At 45.7% G+C, this 22057-nt stretch overlaps 2 protein-coding genes across 6 annotated transcripts; one reads left to right on the top strand and one right to left on the bottom strand.

The window, feature by feature from the left end:
• Window positions 1-24: 24 nt before the first annotated feature.
• Window positions 25-7715, bottom strand: si:dkey-45d16.4 (trichohyalin). 5 transcript variants are annotated; one of them, XM_049013631.1, is made up of 5 exons: window positions 3239-7715; window positions 2379-2422; window positions 2158-2252; window positions 1260-1459; window positions 25-1118 (listed from the first exon to the last, which is right to left on the bottom strand). In XM_049013631.1, exons 1-5 carry the CDS (start codon window positions 3270-3272, stop codon window positions 796-798), a joined length of 696 nt encoding a protein of 231 aa, XP_048869588.1. In that variant the 5' UTR covers window positions 3273-7715; the 3' UTR covers window positions 25-795. The 5 variants fall into 5 exon arrangements, with proteins under 5 accessions (XP_048869588.1, XP_048869585.1, XP_048869586.1 ...); XM_049013628.1 differs by lacking the exon at window positions 3239-7715 and adding an exon at window positions 2811-3207 and having other exon boundaries at window positions 2379-2516; XM_049013629.1 differs by having other exon boundaries at window positions 2158-2422; window positions 3239-7713.
• Window positions 7716-8291: 576 nt separating this feature from the next.
• On the top strand, window positions 8292-17299 carry cygb2 (cytoglobin 2). The gene is made up of 3 exons (XM_049013635.1): window positions 8292-8734; window positions 13708-13939; window positions 14758-17299. The coding sequence occupies exons 1-3, from the start codon at window positions 8592-8594 to the stop codon at window positions 14920-14922; spliced, it is 540 nt and encodes a 179-aa protein (XP_048869592.1). The 5' UTR covers window positions 8292-8591; the 3' UTR covers window positions 14923-17299.
• The last annotated feature ends 4758 nt before the right edge of the window (window positions 17300-22057 follow it).

Here is a 22057-nt window from a genome sequence, read left to right as displayed (position 1 = left end):
AGGAAATATATGAAAATCGCCCACAATTTTTTATTCGCTTTTTAATTTAGCACAAACAAAATATAATGCCAGTATAAAACACATTTCAAAAATTGACTAAAATACACGTTTATGCTGAAGGCATAATCTATAACTATACAAATGATTTTTACAGTATCAGCAACAAATTATTATTTACATGTGCATATCTATAAATCATTGGGCCCTCTCGTGGCAAAGCAGTAGCATTCAAACAAAAATAAAAATTCTTACATATAGCTGTAAAGGTACATATAATTCATTGTATGCGGCCAATTTATCTGCTGGAATGAGAGCCGAAATGACACAAAGCAGTTCTGCTCATATTTAGTGAATGACTGGGTGATAAGTTCACCTTTTGCTTCGCCCACACAAACCTTTATTTGACCAGTGCTTTAGCCCTTGAGCAGTTATGTAGTGTTAAATGGAAAAACTGCTAGCTAGATAAATGTTTTGCCTTGGACACGACCTGCTTATTCCATACATATATTTCTTTCAGGCACCCATTTCAGGGTGCCCAGTCATGAGGGCCAAAAATGCTCCGATACAGCAAACAAGCATAACAGCTGGGTCCTCAAGTCCATTTCACAGGAGCCATCTACAAATAAACGCTCCCTTCTAACTGAAGAATCAGCTGCCATGTATGATTCTAAAACCAAACCTGCTCTACTTTGCAAAGCTCGGCCCAGATGGTTTATGTTTCATTTTAGGCAGAAATGTTTTTATCCTCTCCTGCGATTTCACTACAGTCTCTGCTGCCGCATCTGGCCGAGGCCCTTAGCCTTTGAGCACTTTCTCTTTCAGCAGATCCAGGATGACCTGCCTCTCCTGGCTCTCCAGCTCGAAGCGGCGCTCGCGTTCCTTCCTCTCGGCGCCCAGTCTCTCCCTCTCCAGCGCGATCTTGCTCCGCTGGATCTCCAGCTCCTCGCGTCGCAGGGCCATCTCCTCCTCCCGCAGACGGTGCTCCGCCTCCGACCGTTTCTCCAAGAAGCTGAGGATCTCGGAGTAGGTCTGGCAGCAGCACTGACACGGCCGCTTGGCTGTAGGTGCTGCCAGGTCAGGCAGCTCCTCCTGCTCCTCCGGCTCTGGGGTAGGGGCTGCTGGGGCCAGGAATGCACAAAAAGGCTTCACGCTTTGCAACTGAGCCTAGCACCTTGCTGTGTCTTAACTGAAATCATATAACGGACTTGAGAACCAATCATGTATGGGGCAATTAAAAAAAGCACGCTGCTCCTCCTCACCTGTAGGAGGAGCTGTCTGGTTGGGTATCACGTTGGGCTTGTCCTGCTCCGGCAGCGGCAGCTCCTCTATCGCTCTTTTCCGAAGCTCTTCATCCTGGTACTTACTCTCGCCACTTCCCATGAGGCCTTTCTCTGCCTCCAGCTCCAGGACTTCATGTAACAGATCCTCCTTCTGGGCATAAAGTCTTTCTGTCCCAAACCTGGATATATATATATAGACTCTTTGATTGATATGTTTGACAGGTAAATATAATTTTACTTTCCTATATCCCTCTTTATCTGTGTATGATTGGGCAAGAAACGTACTTTATCATTGAAAATAACTATATTCATGCATTCATTACTACAATTTAAAATGTAATAATACCAAAGCCCAGTTACATGTGTCAAATCTCTTTTGATGTGCTGGGTAAGCATCCAGATACTTTCTATACCTGCTTCTTGTACGGAGGCTTGTGGGCCTAACCAGGAAGCTACAGGCATAAGGCAGGGAATAGCCCAGGATGGAGGGCCAACCCATCACAGGGCATGTGCATGCACACATACAGATACACACACAAAATCTGGCATGTTTGTGGACTGTGGGGGGGGACAGAGTACTCTACACAGGGTGAACATGCAACAGCCACGCACATGGTGCATGGTAGAGATGTGAGGCAGCAGTGCTATCCGCCATGCCGCCCCCGCTGGGTAAGCAACAGATCATATTTACATGTTTGGGCTGGTTACATCTGTCAGATACAGTAAAATTTGCTAAGCAGCAGCTATTCCCATTCCCTCTGCAGACAGCTATGCAAGATATTATACGAAGTCCTCATAATATGTGTACTATAGTGGTGCTCTCCAGCCATGGAGAAGGAGAAGGTGGGTGCAAGAGCTACAAGAAGCCCAACCAGACCTGCGCAAGCTGCTGAAGTCCTGCTTCTTATAGTAATCCAGCAGGAGGGCGGTCCTCTCACGGCAGCGCCTGGCATCCACCTCAAAGCTCTCGTCCTGCAGGGCGGCAGTGATTATTTCGCCCACTTTGGCCCAAATCCTACCGGGCTCTTTGGAGGAGAAAGGGTTCTGAGCGATGACTTCACGCAGCAGAAGGATGTCGTGGCGGGCAGAGAACCGCACCTGCCTCTTACGTGGAGTGGGGGAAATGCCAGCCATGGAGAACCCTATGGAAAGGTCAAGGAACATGAGCAGGGGAAGGTCCTGCAAACACCGACGGACATGTAGGGAGCACTGGACAATGGAAGAAGATCCGGAACACTGTAGTAAACAGCAGTGACCACAAAGAAACGACGTAAGGACAGCATGCAGTGAAGTTCCACAACTTATGAAGTTTTACGCGTTAAATAGTTTTGCAATTTAGCTTGTAATTCCCATAATTATAGGGCGGCTAATGTAAAAAGTGTATGAGTAAAAAATGTAAAGATCTTAAACTTAAACACGAAAACTTTTTTTTAAATATACGTTTTCATTTCACAGAATTATTTTTTATGATCACAAAATAGAGATAAATTATAACAATAATTTTAAAACTGCCCGCCGATGTCCTTTAACCTTAGAACTAATACTCGTGCTGCTAAATAAATGAGACTGGCATCCCTTGTGTACACTGGTCTGTCCGCTTTTCATTAATTCTTGGATCAGGGCAGTACACGTTTGCTACTACGGACTGCGGATGAAGTCCAAAATTATGCTTCGTACACACGATCTAGCCTTAAAACCCGCTCTCGTGTTTTCGGACGTTTTCGACGCTCCGATCGCCGCAAGAAATAACGGTTCGGCATGTTTAACGCACGAACGCAATCAACGTCTACCCTACGGCGTGATTACGCAGAAAAAAACACGTCCGCATTGTAGTGGCGTATATATGCACGGCGCGACAACTCCACTGCACAAAACGACGTATAAAAATAATATGTATAATAAATTATAACGAAAATAATATCCGTGTCAGACGTAAGTATTTATAGCAGGGGTCTTACCGCCGTTGTTAGGCATATCGGCTACACGTTCCATGTCTCCTTGTATCCGGGGTCAGCTGATACGCAGGAACTGGTGAGGTCACAGTACACGTCCGCTCACCAGTACAGGTTACATTCTGACGTGTAACTCAACTTCTCAGGAAATCTGGTAAAACTGGGGCTACAATGCATCGTCGTTTCACAGAGATCCCACAAGAGGGCAGCATACGTCCATATTTGTTAAAATAGATGCTATATTTTCGTAGTAGGTATGTACTTGCTGAAGATTTGTGCATTTGAAGAGAATACATAAATACGTTAACAATATGTTAAGATTTGAGTAGGATCTGAATATTCAGTCCTTGGTACTGAATACCAAACAAATATTTGCATATTATATTAGGGTATTTTAGGTATCTGGTCACTTGTAAAGATTTCTGTTTGATAAGCACACGTATGGCTCTCAACACACATGCACAGTACTTAAAACAAAATATAATATGCAGGGAAAATGGCACTGGAGTTTCTGAGAATCCAACAGTTAATTTCTCTTTGATCACTGATAATCTATCTTAGGCCTTTGCCCGGCTGTGATTTTCCCACTATCCATCACAAATCCAGAGGAGACTTTTACAACAAAAGCATTTTTCTCCAAGATTTATTAAGCTAAACAGATCAATCACTTGGCAGACCGCCTGATGCGATACAAGCTGGGTTAAAGAACAAAACTGGGATTTTGGGCCACTGGATATTTTTCCAATCGGGACATTTCAATTCGCCAGAGTGATCTGGAGTCACAGACTAATCAGCTCCTGTGTTTATTGACCTACATTATACTGCTACCACAACCAAACATGATTAAAGTGCTAATTATTGAAAAACTAGAAAAACAATCCACCCACTACTTGGCAGCAGACGGAGAGACACTATGGAGGCTTTTAATATCACCCTGTTTTGTGTCCTAATTTACCACCCACTTTCAGAGTTATTGACTCCCCAAGCAGATGCATCATACGTTCATAGCAGTCCTCTTCACCCCGTACTCTACACCATCTCACATATAGGCCTGCCACTGCTTCTCTGCAAAAGGTACAATGTACAAAATAAAAGATCCAAGGTATCTTTGTTGTCACTGTACTAGTACAATAAGATGAATTTGGATCCTGTAGAAGATTCAATAAAAACTATACAAGCTAAAAGAAAGATTTAAGAAAAAAGTAAATAGCATATAGCAATAAAGAAATACATTCTTATTACACTAGTTGCACATAAGATAAATTATTGCACTTACGAAAGGCAGCGGTTGTGAGTTGTAGTATTGCTGCAAGATGATGATCATGATAAACAGTAAAATGAATTGCATAGAAATGAACATATTGCATATGGTGTAGATAATACTGGAGACGAGACAAAGGTACTAGTAAATAATAAGTGATATTCCTCCTGTTAAGCAAAGAGATTTATATCACTGTAATAAGAAAAAACCTTTACTGACGTGTGATGCGATCTGTAATTTGCAGATGACTGTGTGTTTGCTGTGGAACAGCTGGAAGGTTTTCTGTAAGACTGGTCTGCTTTTGTTGTCCCAGAATAAATATGTAAACACACTGTGCAGGCTGTTTTTTTTTTTTTACTATTGAGCAGTGTCATTTTCACACAAACAATTAGTGGCAATCCACGGTAAATGTTTTTTTTTCTTGTTCAGCTTATGAACTAGTGCAGGAAGGTGTATAGGAAGACGGACAATAAGAGAGAGGGACTGGAAACGTGACCCACTTATATGGGAAATCATTGGGAAGCTTTGCATTGGGTAGTTTCACTCCTCTTTCATGCAAAGCCGGACCCTGGTCTTCTGTTGTCGTGTCATGGGCCTAATTTGGCTATAAACAGTGAATATGCAACTTTTTGACTATAAATAGGGTCAATTGTCTCAATTAGTTGGTGCTGAGATGTGAAAATGGACCGGCATTAAGAAAATGGACCGACTTTAAGAAAAAAATTTAATTTGAATTTAAAATCTGATCTCTATCCCACATTGAAACTGATCATAAGCCCACATTATATAGAAAAGTTAGCCTAAAAAATAATTAAATAATTTATTCAGGCTGTTAACACTAAATTTAGGCTGCAAACACACAGGGCTCTTTCTTCAGCTCTGAAAACAAGGTGTCCTCCCCATTCTTTCAATCCAGGCCTGTTCAAAGTTCCACGCACTGCAGATTTCCTTCCTTTACCTGTGAGCCAGGTGTGAATCAGTAATTATTACGCTAACTACATGGGAGAACTGAAAACAAGGCCTGGATTTGGACTGGAGGTCCACATTCGAAGAGCAGGGTTCTACTCGTTTGCAGTAGAGACCCAATCACCTAATGAGCTGGTTCACTGAGGTGTGCAACGTGGAGGTACGACAGGCAGCCAGCGGCATGGCACCCAGACACAGCCCCGCTGGCCGCCTGTCATTCCACCGGGTTGTGCTTGCCATGTGCGGGCAAATGTACAAAGAAGGGATGAGAATCAGCAACAAAGAAAATCATCTCCAGCAGCTAGACAGCTAGCGCTCGCCACGTTTACATGTGCATTGTGCAAGACCAAATTGAAAAGCTTTAAACAGCACTTACAGGTCGGCGTCTGCAGTTTGTCATGGAAGGCATTCATTACTGTTTTGCAAACAGGATGTTTTTCTTCTCTTGCACATCCCATAAACTGATTGTTTGCAACAAAGTGTATGAGCATGGTGGGAGGACAGGGGATGGAATCGGCGGCCTGCTCGCTGGCATCATCAAGGGCAAACCCACCCCTCCGGTGTGCCCCAAAGAGGAACGTCGAGAGGGCTGCTTCTTTCCTTTGCACATGCCAAGAACAAAAGTTTATTTTTACGCCTGTGACCCCACAAGGGGGAGCCAGCAAGGCTTTTCCTCGAGTTATTGCTGGTAATTGATCCATAGTTGTGCTCCTCAGCAACAAAACAAAAGGCTTTTTCTGCACCTGCTTATTTTCCAACTTGACACAGTAGTCTGGCACAAAATATTAACTTTATGTAAATTAGATTCTGTCAAGACTTTAATAATAATCCTTGAACGTGAACAGAAGTCCCAAAACGAGATCACAGTTTTTGTATTAAGTCATCGAACAAAATAGACAAAAGGGACAACGTATGAATAAATCCATAGTTATTTAAGAGCCAGGAATTGGCGGAGGACTCATTACGTGATTAGATTGCAAGAAATACTACAAACATAACCATCTGTCCCAATAAATCCCCATAGAACATCTAGCTGCTTTTTCAGGAATTATATCAGCATCAAATATTAAGGCATCTTTGGCAACACAAACTATGAATGAACCAAACAGCACTGATCTCTTAAACCGCTATGCGAAAAAGTGAAGACGCTCCAGTCGCAGAGAGATCACAGGAAACCAAGTTGGAAACCAAGTGGAGAAACAATTTCCTTTACAAGCCCACGCTGGACCAGGTCACCAGAGCAGCATCTGTCTTCAGAAGTCCTTTCACATAGTCATCAGGGTGTGGTCGCCCTGCCATCGTTTGTGGAGTGTTGAAGAGTGCAGTGCTTGGCTTCATGCAGAAATCTGTCATGGTTTTTTGTTTCCAGTGACACTTTAATTTGAATAGCAAGCCTTTCAGACGCCTCTTCTGCATAATAAGTGCATCAGTGTGGGCTCCCTTCTTTTCTCCAGACAGCAGCTTATCACCTTTCAGATCTCATTCTGTGAGCGGCTGTCTCCGTATTGGAATGCACTAACAGTTTGAAGAGAAATTCCAGTTAGATTGCAGTTCCTTCTATGAACCCTTGTGCCCTCTTGCACAACCAGTGTTCACATCCATTAGGTTCATTACCTACCACTACCATCCATATTCTATTGCATCAGTTTCATTCCCCTCCAAATGCTTTGCTGGGTAATCCGCTGACCATCAAAATTGCAGCCTGGAGTTTCATGTAATCGCAAATCAATATGCAAATCCTGGTTAAATGGAAAGAGCAGGGCCTGATTGCACCAGGAGGATCGAAAGGAAACACTTCTGAATGTTTTTTTTAGTTTCCATTTGCGAGTGTGAAGTATTTACTATTTATGTCTGTTTCTCTGTCTTTAAAAAGTGGAACCCATTTCTATTTAAAAGTGAAGCTAAAGAGTGTCAATCCTGCATGCAACATGAAAGGGACAGTGGTCACTGGATACAGCACATATCTCTGTATAGCTTATCTTTTTCCAAAGTAAATAAGATGAGGAATGTGTAAGTACAACCCAAGACACTGGGTGGTCAGGTCAAAGGTTTCTTTCCCAGTGATACAGAAATTCAGAAATCAGACTTCAATTTGTTTCGAAACTAATTCCAGATTGACTGCTTCTGCGCTGAAATCGCCGTATGTATCCATCACCAGTTTCTGGAAAATTCTGAAAGATGCAGATGTAGGAAGGCTACAGACAGCACTGCATTCACCTTCAGCTCTGCTGACATAAGTCATGCCGTCAAACGCAGTAAACAGGTTCGCAGGACGCCGCTGGGAGCTTCACGCGATCAGAGCTGTTTGACATCGGCCTGCTGGCCTTTTTCCTTTTTACAAGGAACTGTAAACATTGGAACAGCATTTGTTTGCCTATGGGAAAGGCTTTATGAATTGAAGCTGCTCGCACTTCCAAAGAAAATCTCCAGAGATTTATAACAGCATGAGAAATTTAAGTTATAATATTTTTGGAAGTAACCTTGACTGGCACTACCAATGAAAGAAAAAATGGCATGAATTTTCTATTTTTATCAGTTTTCAGTTACTTTTGTACATTTTCCTTGGTGTAACAAATGCTTATCGATTAATTGGTATTTTTTGTATGCTTCTCAAAAATATCAGAAACTACATTTTAAACTGTTAAACAAAGCATTGAGTTTTTAACCTGTTGACATCCCCCCCCCCCCCCACGCCCCAGCCTGTCGATCTGCCTGAATCCTACTGAGAGCAGCCCTGATGCCTGCTGCTATGTTTATATCTGAGAGAAACAGGAGAGAGAGAGAGAGAGAGAGAGAGAGAGAGAGAGAGAGAGAGAGAGAGAGAGAGAGTAAGGAGTGGGTTGGTTTGTTATACGGGAATTCTCGCTGCTATCTCTGTCAGGTCCTCAAAACCACAAGGCACAAGTTCAGAGAAGAAGAGCTCATTCTGAGCCCAACAGTGGAATAAAGGACAGACAGAGGACAGAGTCAGAGGAGAAAGGAAGGGGATAGATTAAGGGGAGAAGGGTGCCTAGGGGTGAGTGTGGCTCACCCTCCCGATCAGCTGTCACCTCCATCCCACGTGGGTTCTGCTTTCTTAATTCCCCTCACAGCCGCTGTTGCTGCTGCTGCCGCTGGCAAGCTCTGTCTCGGATGGAGGAGGTGCGAGGAGACGGGGCTATGGAGCAGAGGGAGCGTGCCGACCAGCTGTCTGAGGCGGAGACGGGCATGATCCAAGACACATGGGCACGCGTCTACGAGAACTGTGAGGATGTGGGAGTCGCTATCCTCATCAGGTACTTTTTACGCTTGTTTTAAAATGTCCTTTCCTTGTGTCTTTCCACAGGGGAGTCTGATCACTACCTCATGGCAGCATGCACGGTTTTCCGCGCTGATGCAAACGCTGCCGTTTGTGCTTTAAGGTATTGTGTGGATGCCGGAGGAGGCGAGCAGCCTGCGGAGCACGAAACGGCGAAAAACGAGCCGGGCTTGCGAGCCGGCTGTAGATGGCAAACGTGACAGCGAAATATGCAGAACATTTTAAAAATTTCTCTGGCTTTGCATGCCTGGTTAACTCCGGTGCCCTCGACGTTGTTTGCGATGTTTTCGGCAAACCACCATCCAGATCGCAGGAAGCAGCATCGCTAAATCGCAAACAAACAAAAAAAACCCGCAAGCCTCTGAACCGCGCAGGTGACCTTTTAGTTGAACAGGGTGGTCTCTGTACACATCCCAACATATTTAGATGATCTTTAAAGCTCAGCAAACAGGGATATTCTTCTTATAGTTAGACATTCTTTCCCAAGAGGGTGAAGTGTGCTGCGATGCCCTGTGGAAACTAAGTTCGTGTGCAAAGTGCAGATGTAAGAGACTGGAACATAGGGGCACCAAAAAGATGCCTGTGTTTTGCAGCTGGTGTGTCTGGTCGCATCTTTTATATGTTGTAAATGAAGCCTGAGGTGGATGGCACTGTCACCCCCGCCAGCTGTAGGGGGCGGATCGTACAGTGCAGCCTTGAAGTGCCTTAGAAGATGGAAATGGCAAGTGGCATATCTGAAGCCTGTTACACACTCGCGTCTTTAGGGAGGAAGAAAGGCAGCGGCACTTCTCGGGGCAATTAGCGGGCTGAAATAAAGTGCCTTTACCGATAATTCCGAGTGACTATTTATTCCCAAGCCGGGGGTGATAAAAGCAGAGAGGAAAGGCATGCAACGTTTTGTTGACGTAAAACCCTCTTTCTGACTTCTTCGGTCTTCCGGGCCTGGGGCGAGATTAGTGGATTTATTTCGCATTAAAAATTGGCAGAAATTACATAACGCGGATTAAATCAGTACACCTAGAAATTGCTATTATCGTTGTTATGAAAAAGAAACTATCCTTAGCGCAATTATGTGTCATAAGTGTTGTTAAGCGATATTTTGTACAGAAACTGATGAAAATGGTAATGGTTTTATGTAAGAGAAGGCAGCAGTATATTTGAGGTCTTATACAGACCACATGGCCAACAGAACTGATATACCAGCCAAAGGTGTCAGTTTGTGCACTGACTTTGAGTTTTAGGGCTGAAGATGAGATCTGTGAAATGTTCTTGAATGTGTGTCACGCTGCAGGAATACAGCAGTAATGATGGTGTCCGCAACATGGTCTATTCTGGTCATACGTCCGAATTTCACAATGTGCCCCTGACTGTTCAGGTAACCGCTAGTCATTACTTGACTTGTGTTGTGTGGGAGTCTCAGACCCTAAGGAGGTAAAGTGAAGCCGTCAAATCAAAACTGGAGTCACCAAATCTGACTGCTTGGCCGGCTGGCTGGGGACCTTATAAGCTACGTTGCAGCTAAAGGTCTTCTGATTCCCAAGAGGCTTATGGAGTATAATTAAGATCTATGGCGAGTGTATGAACAGACTATTGTTGTCACATTCAGAAGGCAAGAAAGTCGTGGGCAAGCATCAGGATGAACAAAATTCAAAGTAGACGGGGCAGGACAAAAACAAAGCAGACTATGAGGGGTCAAATGGGAAGATTAGCTTGGGGAAAGAATAGGAGTACAGGCAGGGGATGACATTAATGACAGCACTGGGAAGCACTTTTATGTAGGACTGACAAGGGAGCAAACGAGAGGCAGCCGGAGTGATCCACATGAGGGCTGAAATGAGAGGTATGACAAAACAAGCAACAGGCATTGGCTTGTTAGAGCCAATGGGAGGGGCAGGCAGGCAGGACATGACAGCTGGGCTGGGCATATTATTCTTTATATATATATTGGGTTGCATTTTAAGTCTAGTGTTACACATAACCTGTTCACGCCCAGGTTTCAGGCGTAACAAAGAGCTGCGAATGCGTGGAGAGAACGTGACTCATGCAGCTGGCGAAAAATAAGGGCCATTCTTAAAGAAGGAGTGCTGTGAACAAATCCTTCTCTTACCGCGCGTGAAACTTTTTTTAAAAAAAGAAAAAAACACCTCGTAAAAGCTGAAGTTGCACGCTGTGAGGGACGGACCCGCTCAAATTAGTCCGACCATATCACACTGAGCCACCAGGCACAGTGTATAAAAGGCAGTTTGAATCCATTTTCCATGGACTGTAAATAGAAGTGATGTATTTATAAAAATCTGTGAGTTGCATAGCATCGCCTGGAGAGCCCAGACCCGGGCTGCTTGGGGGGGCCCTAACTGGGACTCCACCTCGCACCTCTCTGGCGGGGGAGGCTTAAAACACCCCCCCACGAGACAGGGAACACATCTGCGTTATATAAGGGAGTCCTGTTGCCTCCCACCTTGGGATCCGAATCAGCTGATGAAGGCCCTCTCCACAGGGCCCCCGTACACCCCCCACCCCCGGGGAATTGCATGGGTCTGCCTCCGGGAATGTCTGCATCCATCAAGCATGTTTACCTTAGGGTGAAATGGAGGAAATGTTTAAGACGGATATCATAAACTGTTGGCCTGGATTAATGGGCAAGGCTGACATCGCTGCGGGTCTGTCGGACCGGCTCTGAGCCCCTCTGCTGCTCACGCCGACGGTTACTTGGAGTAGGTCAGAGTATTAAGCCGAACTGGGTCTTCCTCCAAGGAGGCACCGTAAAAGAGACAAGCGCAGATACATCACCACCATTTAATAGGGTCTCACGCTCAAAAGAGCGGGGGGGTGACTATTTATAAAACATATCCACGCACAGCTCGCCTCAGTGGCCACCCATGAGAGGGGAGTGACCAGGTCATTATCGACAAGCCACAAGAGAGCATGGGCCAGTTCCGACCCATACGTACATCATCCACACCGTAATTAACCAGAGCAGGTTAATGAGCCTCCGATTGCTTTGTGCTAATGAAGTCATTTATATGCATGGACCGGCCGTGTCACTTTGTTGGAGAGTAGCGCCTCTCCAAGGCGCTTTTCCTGCATTATCCTGTGATGCTGAACAAGATTCAGCGGACGAGGAAAGTTAGATTGTGGGGGCCAATAACCGCCCCCGGTTCTTAATGATATGACAAAGTATGAGTTTTTCTAGTTAGGACATAAAGCAGAGAGAGATTTCGCTTTGGGATATAATGGCAGGATACCTGAACGTCGTAATACATTTGTATGTGTCACAAGGCGCCATGGTTTGTAAACGCTGCAGAAATGTATGTTTTGGGATGAGGCACCTGCGATGGGCTGGCCCCCCATCCTGGGTTGTTCCCTGCCTGGTGCCCATTGCTTCCGGGATAGGCCCCGCGACCCAGTAGGATAAGCGGTTTGGAAAATGGATGGATGGATGGATGGGATGAGGCACTCCACACGCGTGTTTGGCTCCTCCGTTACTAATGTGAAGGAGGGCGGAGCTGGACGTCTGGAAACTCAGGCCACTGAGGGCTCTGCTACCCCCCCCCCCCCAGGAACCTGTCATGGGTCGTCCATCTCGCAGCTCTAGCCGAGGGCCGACTGAATGAATAAATAACATCCGCAGTCAGCCATGAGTGTGCAGGGGAGTGCTGAGATGAAACTGGGTCAGCAGTAACACAGATTATGGGGGTGGGGGGGGGGGGAGGGGGGGTTCAATGCACCGGAATGGGGGAGGCTACTGCAATTGGTATGGGGGCCAGGAATGCTTATCAAGAGATGAATTCCAGATGTAGAAGTGAGGTCGTCTTCACAAGCAAGAATGTTTAAGGAGGGTGAGGGCCGGCCTGGCAGTGCTGTTCAGTAACACAATGAGAAAGCAGACAGGTCTGGCAGAGAGAGAGAAACACCAGCTACAGGTAGAACGTGAACCTTCCAAGGCCTGAAATGGCCCTATTCAGCAGCAGGGCGGACATGAAGCAGCACCAGCACGGGGTCTTCCGGACACTATCACTCGGTACATTTCCGATTACCCACAAGCCAGCAGAGTGACTTGGCTCCCATCGGCACCACGTCGCGTTGCATACGGTGCGCACACGTGCACCCTGCCTGAAACGGGGGAGGGGGGGGAGTGAGTAGAGTAGGATTCTGCATCTTTATCGCATACGCTGTTACTCGTAGTTGTGGCACCCCTCACTTGACGGATTTTTCTGCAAGCTGTTCGCTGATCGCTGGCTATGTGAACATGGGTGGCCGGTGAAGGCATTTAGACTCCTGCATTCACATTTTCTTCGTTTTAAAGCTTTCAGTTCATTTAGACCCTTTAAGGAACCAAAATCTGTCATCCCTCGAATCAAAACACAAAAGGCTTTAACCAAAAACACAAAAACAAAGAACTGTACGCTTCACTGTGTACACTCAAATTAATTTAGCTGCATAGAATGAATTGGTTGCATACACAGTAATTGTGTTTGATGTAAAATCAGTCTGTTGGACAGGTAGTAAATCTCTGAGAACGAAGAGCTGTGGAAGCAAAATCAAAGAGCTTTTCAAAGTATGGAGTGAAGCTGGTACGCGTTTGGGGACATTTTTTAGAAGCAGTAGCTAATCATACTAAGACACTGAATAAATTTGTGAAATGAAAGCAGCGTGTAGGGGGTCTGCAATAAATGTCTTGTACCAGACAGAAACTGGGAAAAAAAAGTTTAAAATTTGTGTTATTTCTATCAAATATGCTTCCACAAAAAACTGAACCAACTTTTTTTTATAAATATGCAGATATTCATGTCTTTTTTTTTTAGTCCATCAAGGGCACTGACTTTGACGATCGGGAAAAGATCCTCGCGGACGTACTGAGCTTTACGGATGCTCAGGTCTTCTTGAAGCCAGCCATTAATCCAAACCAGGCGGGAAAAGCTAATCTTCCCGGGCCTCTCTTTCTGGCAGGTTTTTTGTGAACTTCCCCTCAGCCAAGCAGTACTTCAGCCAGTTCCAGGACATGGAAGACATGGAGGAGATGGAGCGGAGCACTCAGCTCCGGAAGCACGCCCAGCGAGTTATGAATGCCCTCAACACCGTGGTGGAGAACCTCCACGATCCAGACAAGGTGGCCTCCATCCTCAACCTGGTGGGCAAGGCACACGCCATAAAACACAAGGTGGAGCCCATGTACTTCAAGGTGAGGGGGTGTGGGTGTCCATGTTCATGTGAGGAGGGTGGTTAGCTGGTTTTAGCTGGTTTTAGCTGGTCTAAGATGAACATATCCCAGCTCTTGCTGCTCTTTGACGGCATGACCAGCTAAACCAGGAAAAATGACCATCGTAAACTGGTATGACCAGCTGAACCATCAAGCCATTGTGTAAAAACATACCTTAAGCTGGTCAACTACCAAAATTTGGTCAACCAGCTTAAGCTAGTCAAGTGTTTTTGAGCAGCGCTGTAATCACATCAGAAGCTCACAGTAGGGGGGGTACAGGAGTGGTGTAATTAGGCCCCTCGTTTGTTTAGTTAAATTCCCTTTTTTAATCCCCATATATATATATATTTATATTTATATTTATATCCAGTATATATTTCCCTTATATATTATATATTTGCCTTCCTCAAAAGTGAAATTTAAACTCTTGCTGGGGACACTTTATTTCCAACTATCCATCCACATGGCATAAGATGTCCCCAAGGGAAGGATTCCAGTGCATTTTATCTTCAAGATGACTAATTTAAAGAAAACCGAACACTAACAATCTGTAAAGGTTAATCAGTGGAGTGATGTTTCATTTAACTGATAAACCAAGCACCATCACCTCCTGCCTTTGGGGAGTTTTGTCTGTCACTTCTGTACATCCCCCTCATCTTTGTGTCAGATAACTCCTTTCCTTCAGACATGCTACTATATGAATAATCAGCTGGGGGCAAAAAAAAAATAACTGGACAAAAACACCCTCCACTTAAAATATGTGTACTTACCGATTTCTGCCGATCCTTCCTCCTGGCCAGATCCTCAGCGGCGTGATTCTGGAGATTCTGTCTGAGGACTGCCCCGAGTCCTTCACCCCGGACGTGCGGAGAGCCTGGACCAAGCTGATGGGCCTGGTGTACTGGCATGTGACCGGGGCCTACACTGAGTCCGGCTGGGTGCAGCTCTCCAGCTCTGCCGTGTGACTGGGTAAACGGGTCTTGCTGCACCCCCATGTGGCCGTCCTTGACCAACACTGCTGATTTGTTTTAAAGCCTACGGGCGTCTTTCTGGTGCCCGTCTGCAAAGGGGCCAGACTGGGTGGGAGTGTGTAGGGCCAGGCAGAGAGGAGAGTCTGGAAATTGTCTGGAAATAGTGTATAAAAAAATGCCAACCGCTTTCGAGGGCCTTTTCCTGCTCTGGCACCTTCACTTGTAAATGTAACTGCCAAGTTGTCATCCGTGTCGTCTCAGATCTGTGAGTGTGTTAATAGGATTACCCTCCTTAGAGATTCACTGGTATCCACCTGGACCCTCGATTTTATGCCCCGGGGGTGTGGATTCCCTCCCCCCCTCATGGCTCTCCTGCTTCGTCAGTCTGCACGCGCTTGTGATTTCCTTTCACACTCCAGAAATATATGCACACATACACACACCCAGAAAAAATGGCATATGGGATAATACAATATGGCGCGTTACCGTGACAATGCACCACTTCACAGCATGTGCATAGCTCGGTCCGCACAGACGACACTGGAAGGTCACTGGAAACATATCAGACCTTCTCCACGCATGCATTTGTTTGTCCCTTTCATAAGTAAACACATTCCCGTGTCTTTAGAAGGCACTAGTTTAACTCCGTTTGTTTCATAACACGTGGTGTTGGAAAAAAAAAAAATACATCGATTGAGACAGAACTAAGAGAATAATTCAAATTTGCTCCTGCTGCGGTTTCCCCAAACAGGCTGTCAGACTAAACAGAGTGGACTGCAGAGGCTGAAAAGAGCCAGTCTCTGCTGATCCCGACAGGACCCTCTCATCCTGTCAGGAGCTGGTCCCGCGTGGCTGTTCCACACATCCCTGTTCTCCTTCATATCGTCATTTAGCACTAACGAGGACTTCATGAGTCCCCGTGGTCGTCCGTCCGTCCACCAGTGTCTCCCCGCTGGCCGTGCATGAGATACAGATGCTTTGCCATTTGTTTGTGTCTCCCCATTCTGATCTGATATTACTGGGAGTGCTGAGGGAGCAGGGGGGATTTGAACGTAATTTGTCCATCTCCTCCACAAAGTAATAAATAAATGCCCTGAAGCTAAAGGACAGCAATTTATTTTTTATTCCGCTTTATTTTTATCGGCACCAGTGCGAACATTGCACACAATTGCCGTACAGACACGGTGAAGTTAACCCGCTTCCCAGTTTGGGTACTCCTTAAACTACGACTGTTGTTTACAAAATCAGTCCCCATCTGTCATTGGCCAAGCATCAAGTGGGCTCCGCCCTCATTCTAAGGCCCATCCTATTTTTTCCCGATTTCCTCTTTATACAACTTTTATAGCAAAGCGATGTTTATACTCTAGCTGTTTCTGACTGTTTCAACAAATTGTTTATTGAGCACTGCGGTGGGCAGTTAATATTCCCAAAATGGCGATGTACTGTTCTTTCTTCAAAGCGTAAGTCCTGTCACGTGATGCTTCTGGTACAGTGCCCCGCTCACCTGTCGACAGAGACGCCCACGCTGCCATTTACAGCTGCGCAGATAGAAAGCACCCATCCTCCCCTCCGCCATGTATTTCGGGAAGCCAGCTTGAGTTCTGCACATCAAAGGGAGCGGAGGACAAGAGAGAGAAAACCGGCGGGTCGGCGTTGCCGCCTGTCACCTAGCATCCACCCGCTCGCGAACACTGGGATCCCCGTCTGGCGGGAATCTTGCTTCCTTATGAGTGTCTTTAAAGTGGGGGTGAACCTTACACTAGTGGGGGGCAGGGGGGGATGGTCGCGTTATGATTTTCAGAATATGTTCAGAAAATGTAAAAAACATGAGAAATAAGAAATGTTCAGCGTTAACTGTATGTCAACCACTATTGTTCAATGCTACCCCTCCCCCCACTGGCAAAATCTACTGAGGGACACCCCCCCCCTGAACACACACACACACAAAATGAGGTCATGGGTTGAAAGGTTTGGGAAGTCACATGTCTTCAAGCTGGGGTAACTCGCAGATTACACACAAATTATACACTCGCTAGCTGTTATCATTCAACGTCTGTCGGCAGGAAATGTTCTCTAGACGTGTATGTTTTTACCCAGATCATCATTGTGGATTGTTATTTTAAAGTCTGGACTCTATATATTTTTTAAATATACAAAAAATACAGGTTATCAATATGTGCTATATATAATAAGATTATACTCTGATTCTGATATATATATATAAATCTATGGTATATACAAATTATTGTACATTGCTGGTGGAGGACAATGTCAGTTTTGTGCCGTAATAGCATGTTTTCATGATCTAAGACAGACTTATACCTTAGCAAACCTGTCACAAATAATCATGACTAATAAACATGTACTCTGATGGCCTGTTATTTCCTTCACAGACTTTGACATGTATGGATCAAAGACATATTTGAACAATATTCATATTAATTATAATTCAGAGTATCCATCCGTTTTCTGTAACCCTAACCCAATTTGGGGTCGCGGGGGGTCCGGAGCCTATACCAGAGCCTATGGGTGCAAGGCAGGGAACAGCGCAGGATGGGGCCCCAACCATCGCAGGGCTCACTCACGCACCATTCACTCACACTTAGATACCTACAGGCAATTGGGTGACTCCAGTCAAACTCAGCATGTTTTTGGACTGTGAGGGGAAACCAGAGCACCCAAAGGAAACACGCAAACTCCACACACGTAAAGCCATGGAGGAGACTCGAACCCTGGTCCCAGAGGTGTGAGGCAACAGTGCTAACCACTGTCACCATGGCACTCCTGTTTTAGAGTAGCTCTCTGGAATTAAGCAAATTTACACGTGGGTTTAAATTATATTTATCTTCTGTTCTACTGCATGTAATTCTCCCCTAATTACTGGGTGAATGTTTTAAAACCAGGCCAAGTGAGAGAGGCCATGCACCTCTTACTGACAACCTTCAGATGTCTGTAGGTGGTGCTGTTACAGCAGTCAGCCTATTCGAACTGGCCCACCCCCCCAATGCGGGAAGCTGCCTAATAGCGTTTCCGCCTTTGCCAAGCTCTAACCCCACTCTGCCGAGAGCCCTGCACCGACATTTTGCACCTCGTCTCGCCAGCTGACAAAATGGGGACAGGTCTCCCGTCTGGCAGCTTATCATTACAACGTCGCAGCAGGAAAAGCCGTTTTCGGGTCCCCAGGACGAGACACGAGGTGAGACACGAAGCTGTCAGCGAGTCACGGCTAGGAGACGGACACCCCAGCCAGCTCAGCACGTGACCTGCCGGGCCCGCATTTGGTGGTCTCTCTCTTCCTTATTGTGCCTCTCGGTCACCCTGAATCCGTGGTCATGGGGCTATGTGCGCGTTCCCACCGCCTCTGAGTCAGCGATTCTGCAGATTTACAGATTAACAGGAGACCTGCTTATACGCTCGGGACACGGGCGCAGCTGGGAACTGGGTAATCACCTTGCGTCAGTCACCCTATACTATGACCAGTCTCAGGATTCCTTGTTTTATTAAGTTAAAAATAACTCTAGCAATGGAGTAGTAGCTCAGGAGTTACAGGCCCTGTCATGTTGTGTTTTTAAAAATTTCAGTCTTATTTCTGTCACTAATATCCTACTTTTCTCTATGGATATTGACCCATTAATCCCAGTCTTCAAATACGCAAATAAATGAGCAAATATGCAAATTAGCTCAATGGGTTTTTAAGCAGTAGAAGAAATTAGTCAAAAAATAATGAGACAACATTCAAATCCTCTAATGCAGAAAAATATGTCTGACATGAAGTTCGTACTTAAACTTCGCAGGTCACTCATCAGGAAACCTCTGAAGAAATGTCCTCCAGTCCCTTAATCGGGGGCTGAGGTGGGGCCGGTCATGCAGGGAATTCAGGGCAGGGCAACATAGGAATGGCCGCAATAAGATGCCTAACATTGTCTGAAGAACAAATTCATATTCACCTCCCCTCAATGAGAGGAACCAACAGATCCAAGCACTATTCCCTCATGCTTCCTCCCGACCAGCTCGAGGCTCCCCGTGCCTCAAGAAGCATGTCTGCTCATTCACTCCTTCAGATAATGCCCCCATATTTCCATTTTTTCATAGGGGAGGGGCACCACTGTTGCTCTCAGGACTGTGAGATACAAATTGATTCATTGAGTTACTGACTGTTTTCATCTGGAAAATTAAAAACAGTAAGTACATTTAACGCAAGACACTGAGTAATAAAGTGAGCAATTTCAAATGTATTCCTGGGGTTCTGTACTCACTGTGCACCCAGACCTCATTACGCAACACCAGACTTTGAGGGACAGCTGGGTCTCTTTGAAGCAGCAATCATTTCCACATGAATGAAAACAGGGGGGGAGTGTGCAGCCATCTTGGGACTGTCTTTGGGGAAGGTGGGGTAGCTTGTGTTTCTCACCTTCGGGAGGGGGGTAACAGGAAGGAGCTCCATGCTGGAAGCGCCCACACGCCATGCGGCGGCTGACGTTCACTGCTCTGCCGCTGCCCTCGATAGCGACGCCTCTGATCTGGCTTAATCCCCTAGCTAATCCGTCCGTGGGTGGCGGCAGGCGTCCGTAGTCGCGGGCGACGGGCTCACGTAGCTCGCGTGACTCGTGTGTGCTGGACCCCGCGGCACTGGTCTCACACCATGTGCACCACAGTCATGGTGCTCACCACCCTGGCCATCATACTACGGCGGCGGTTCTTCAGCAGAGTCGACCCGTGAGTACGCAGCCCCTCGCCGCTTATTATCATGATTACTTAGGATGTATGCATGGAGTAAGGAACCCTGAAAAGGACACTGAAGGAGGATTATGCGCCTGTGTGACGTGTGAAACTTAAAACTTAAGAAAAGTGACACTATAAAAACCACTTGCTCCACACAAAAGTTGAACCATGCAATCAGAGGTGGAGTGTTCAAGTCCGGAAAGTAAAAATCGAGACCAAGATGTAATTTCAAGCAACCAGTTGACTGTGAATCTATACTCAACTGGTTGGTTGAACCAAAATCTTGGTCAGGATTTTTACTTTCTGGGGTGGGTGGGGGGGGGGGGGGGGGGTTCACAATGCTGGATTTCTCAATCAGCTGGGTTAACTTAAGCTAGAAATCATGTCCAGTAAAAATGCTCCTTATGTAAACTATTGGACAATCATTACATAGCTCAGATAACCATGAAATCCTGTTTTATGGCACCCCTCCCCCCCCACCCCCCCAGGACCTAGTAAATGTCATATTTATAGATTTTCAAGACACCCAAAGCCCTTTAGACAACCAATGGGAAGCCACTTCAACCACTGTCTAGCCCCCACCTGGATGACATGATGGCAGGCATTCTATACCAGTATACTACCCACACTGTAGCGAAGGTGGTGAAGGGGCAGGAGTGAATTCAGCAGTTAGATATAAGGGATTATTAGGAGGCCAGATTTGATAGGGCCATATGAACTATCCATCTCTGCTCATAATTCACACTCTGTTGCAGAATCATGTACACACTTTTGTTATCAGTACTTGCCACCACCTAGAAGAGGTATTTCATAAATTCAAACACGCCCAAATATCCAAACCTATGTCCAGTTTGTGCATCACCAACAACACAAAGACAAACCAAACACCAGCTGGTGCCTGCCTTCCGCCTCACTGTGTGCTATTTTCATGTCCAAAGCTGTTCCCAAAGACAAAGGTACATGCTATCAACAGCCGTAAGTTTGCTCACGTCTAATTATTCATGAATGCAATCAGTACATTATCATAGGATGGGTAATCTCCTATCTGTGGAATTTGCCCTGGCTCATTCCCCTGCATGTAGGGTCCTGTTTCATAACCCTTCCTCACCCAGTATGGGCAGCTTAGTGATCCAGGAAGACTGAGGAATTCTGAAAAAAAGACATTATCCAATTTTGCCCTGAACATAAAACCTATGGCAGACCTTCGGGAACAAAATTAAATTTCCTGCCAAGGAATCGTGGAGCCGGGGGGGGAATTACAGTCCTTTACTTCAAAGCATCAGAGGGTCCACATCTGTGTTAATCTCCAGTCTTGGCTTGACTCGCCTCCACGTTTCTCATTTTATCTGAGACTTTAACTGAAAGCTTAATGGAAATCTTCCTGGAGGGACACCAGCGATCTGATGGGTTTTATCCCAGTGTCAGGGCCAAAAAGTTATATAGAAGAGGAGCTTTCTCGTGGTGTTTGATGCCTTCACAGTCTCGTCTGTTAAATTTCTCATGCAGATAATGTTGTTTTCACGAGGCAGAAGTCTGAGTTGCCAAAAATAGCATTCTTTCCTGCTTTCCACTCTGGAGATGCTCTGTGCCTGAGACTTGATCCGATTATGAACACAATGCGAACCTGAACGTGCTACTGGTCGTCCCAAGAGGCCCGTAACGCTGAGCGATGGGGAGACGAGCTGCTGGAAAGCAAACGCGCATGTGACACGTCGGCATGACCCCTGCATCACGTTTGGGCTCAACGAATTAAAGCCACAACAGACAAACAAGCTTTTCCCAGGTTCTTGACGGCCTTACGAAGTGTCATTATGAAACCTCCTAGCACCAAAAAGGCATCATCATTAGTTAAATGTGTGTTGGTACACAGAAAAAAATCGTTAAACGGCAGAGACTATCTCTCAGCATCGACACTTATTCACTGTGGAAATTATACTTCATTCTTTTATCCAAAAAAAAAATGAAGGGACAGTTGAACAATGAAATCCGTCTGCTGCGGTTATTCAGGGGATAATGTCACACGTCGCATTTCAGGGTCTCCATCAGTACTGGTTATGTTGCACCAGAACACTTACAGTGGACATTTTAACTTGAGAGAGCAGGGAGACCCTGTATTCTTGCTGAACGCCAGTGCTGTACAAGGACCAGCTGTTCCATGGTAGGGGTCTGTATAGGTAAATTATCCCCCTCAATATATTTAGTGTTGGGGGGCATTTTCAATTGTTTGGGCAAAAGGACCAGGTGCTCAGGCACCCTTATTCCCCCCCCCCCCCCAACCCATCCCTATACCTGCCTACTGGTAGTAGAAGTGTTAAACTAATGTAATATGCACATCACATGAAGTTCTGTCATACCATATGTTGCTTTTGCATGAAGCAATTTTCCCGGAGATTGTCGGTCGCTGTTA

The sequence above is a fragment of the Brienomyrus brachyistius genome, chromosome 5, assembly GCF_023856365.1.
Source record: "Brienomyrus brachyistius isolate T26 chromosome 5, BBRACH_0.4, whole genome shotgun sequence".
Classification (NCBI taxonomy): domain Eukaryota; kingdom Metazoa; phylum Chordata; class Actinopteri; order Osteoglossiformes; family Mormyridae; genus Brienomyrus; species Brienomyrus brachyistius.
Note: the sequence above shows the minus strand (reverse complement) of the source record. Positions and strands in the feature narration are given on the sequence as shown.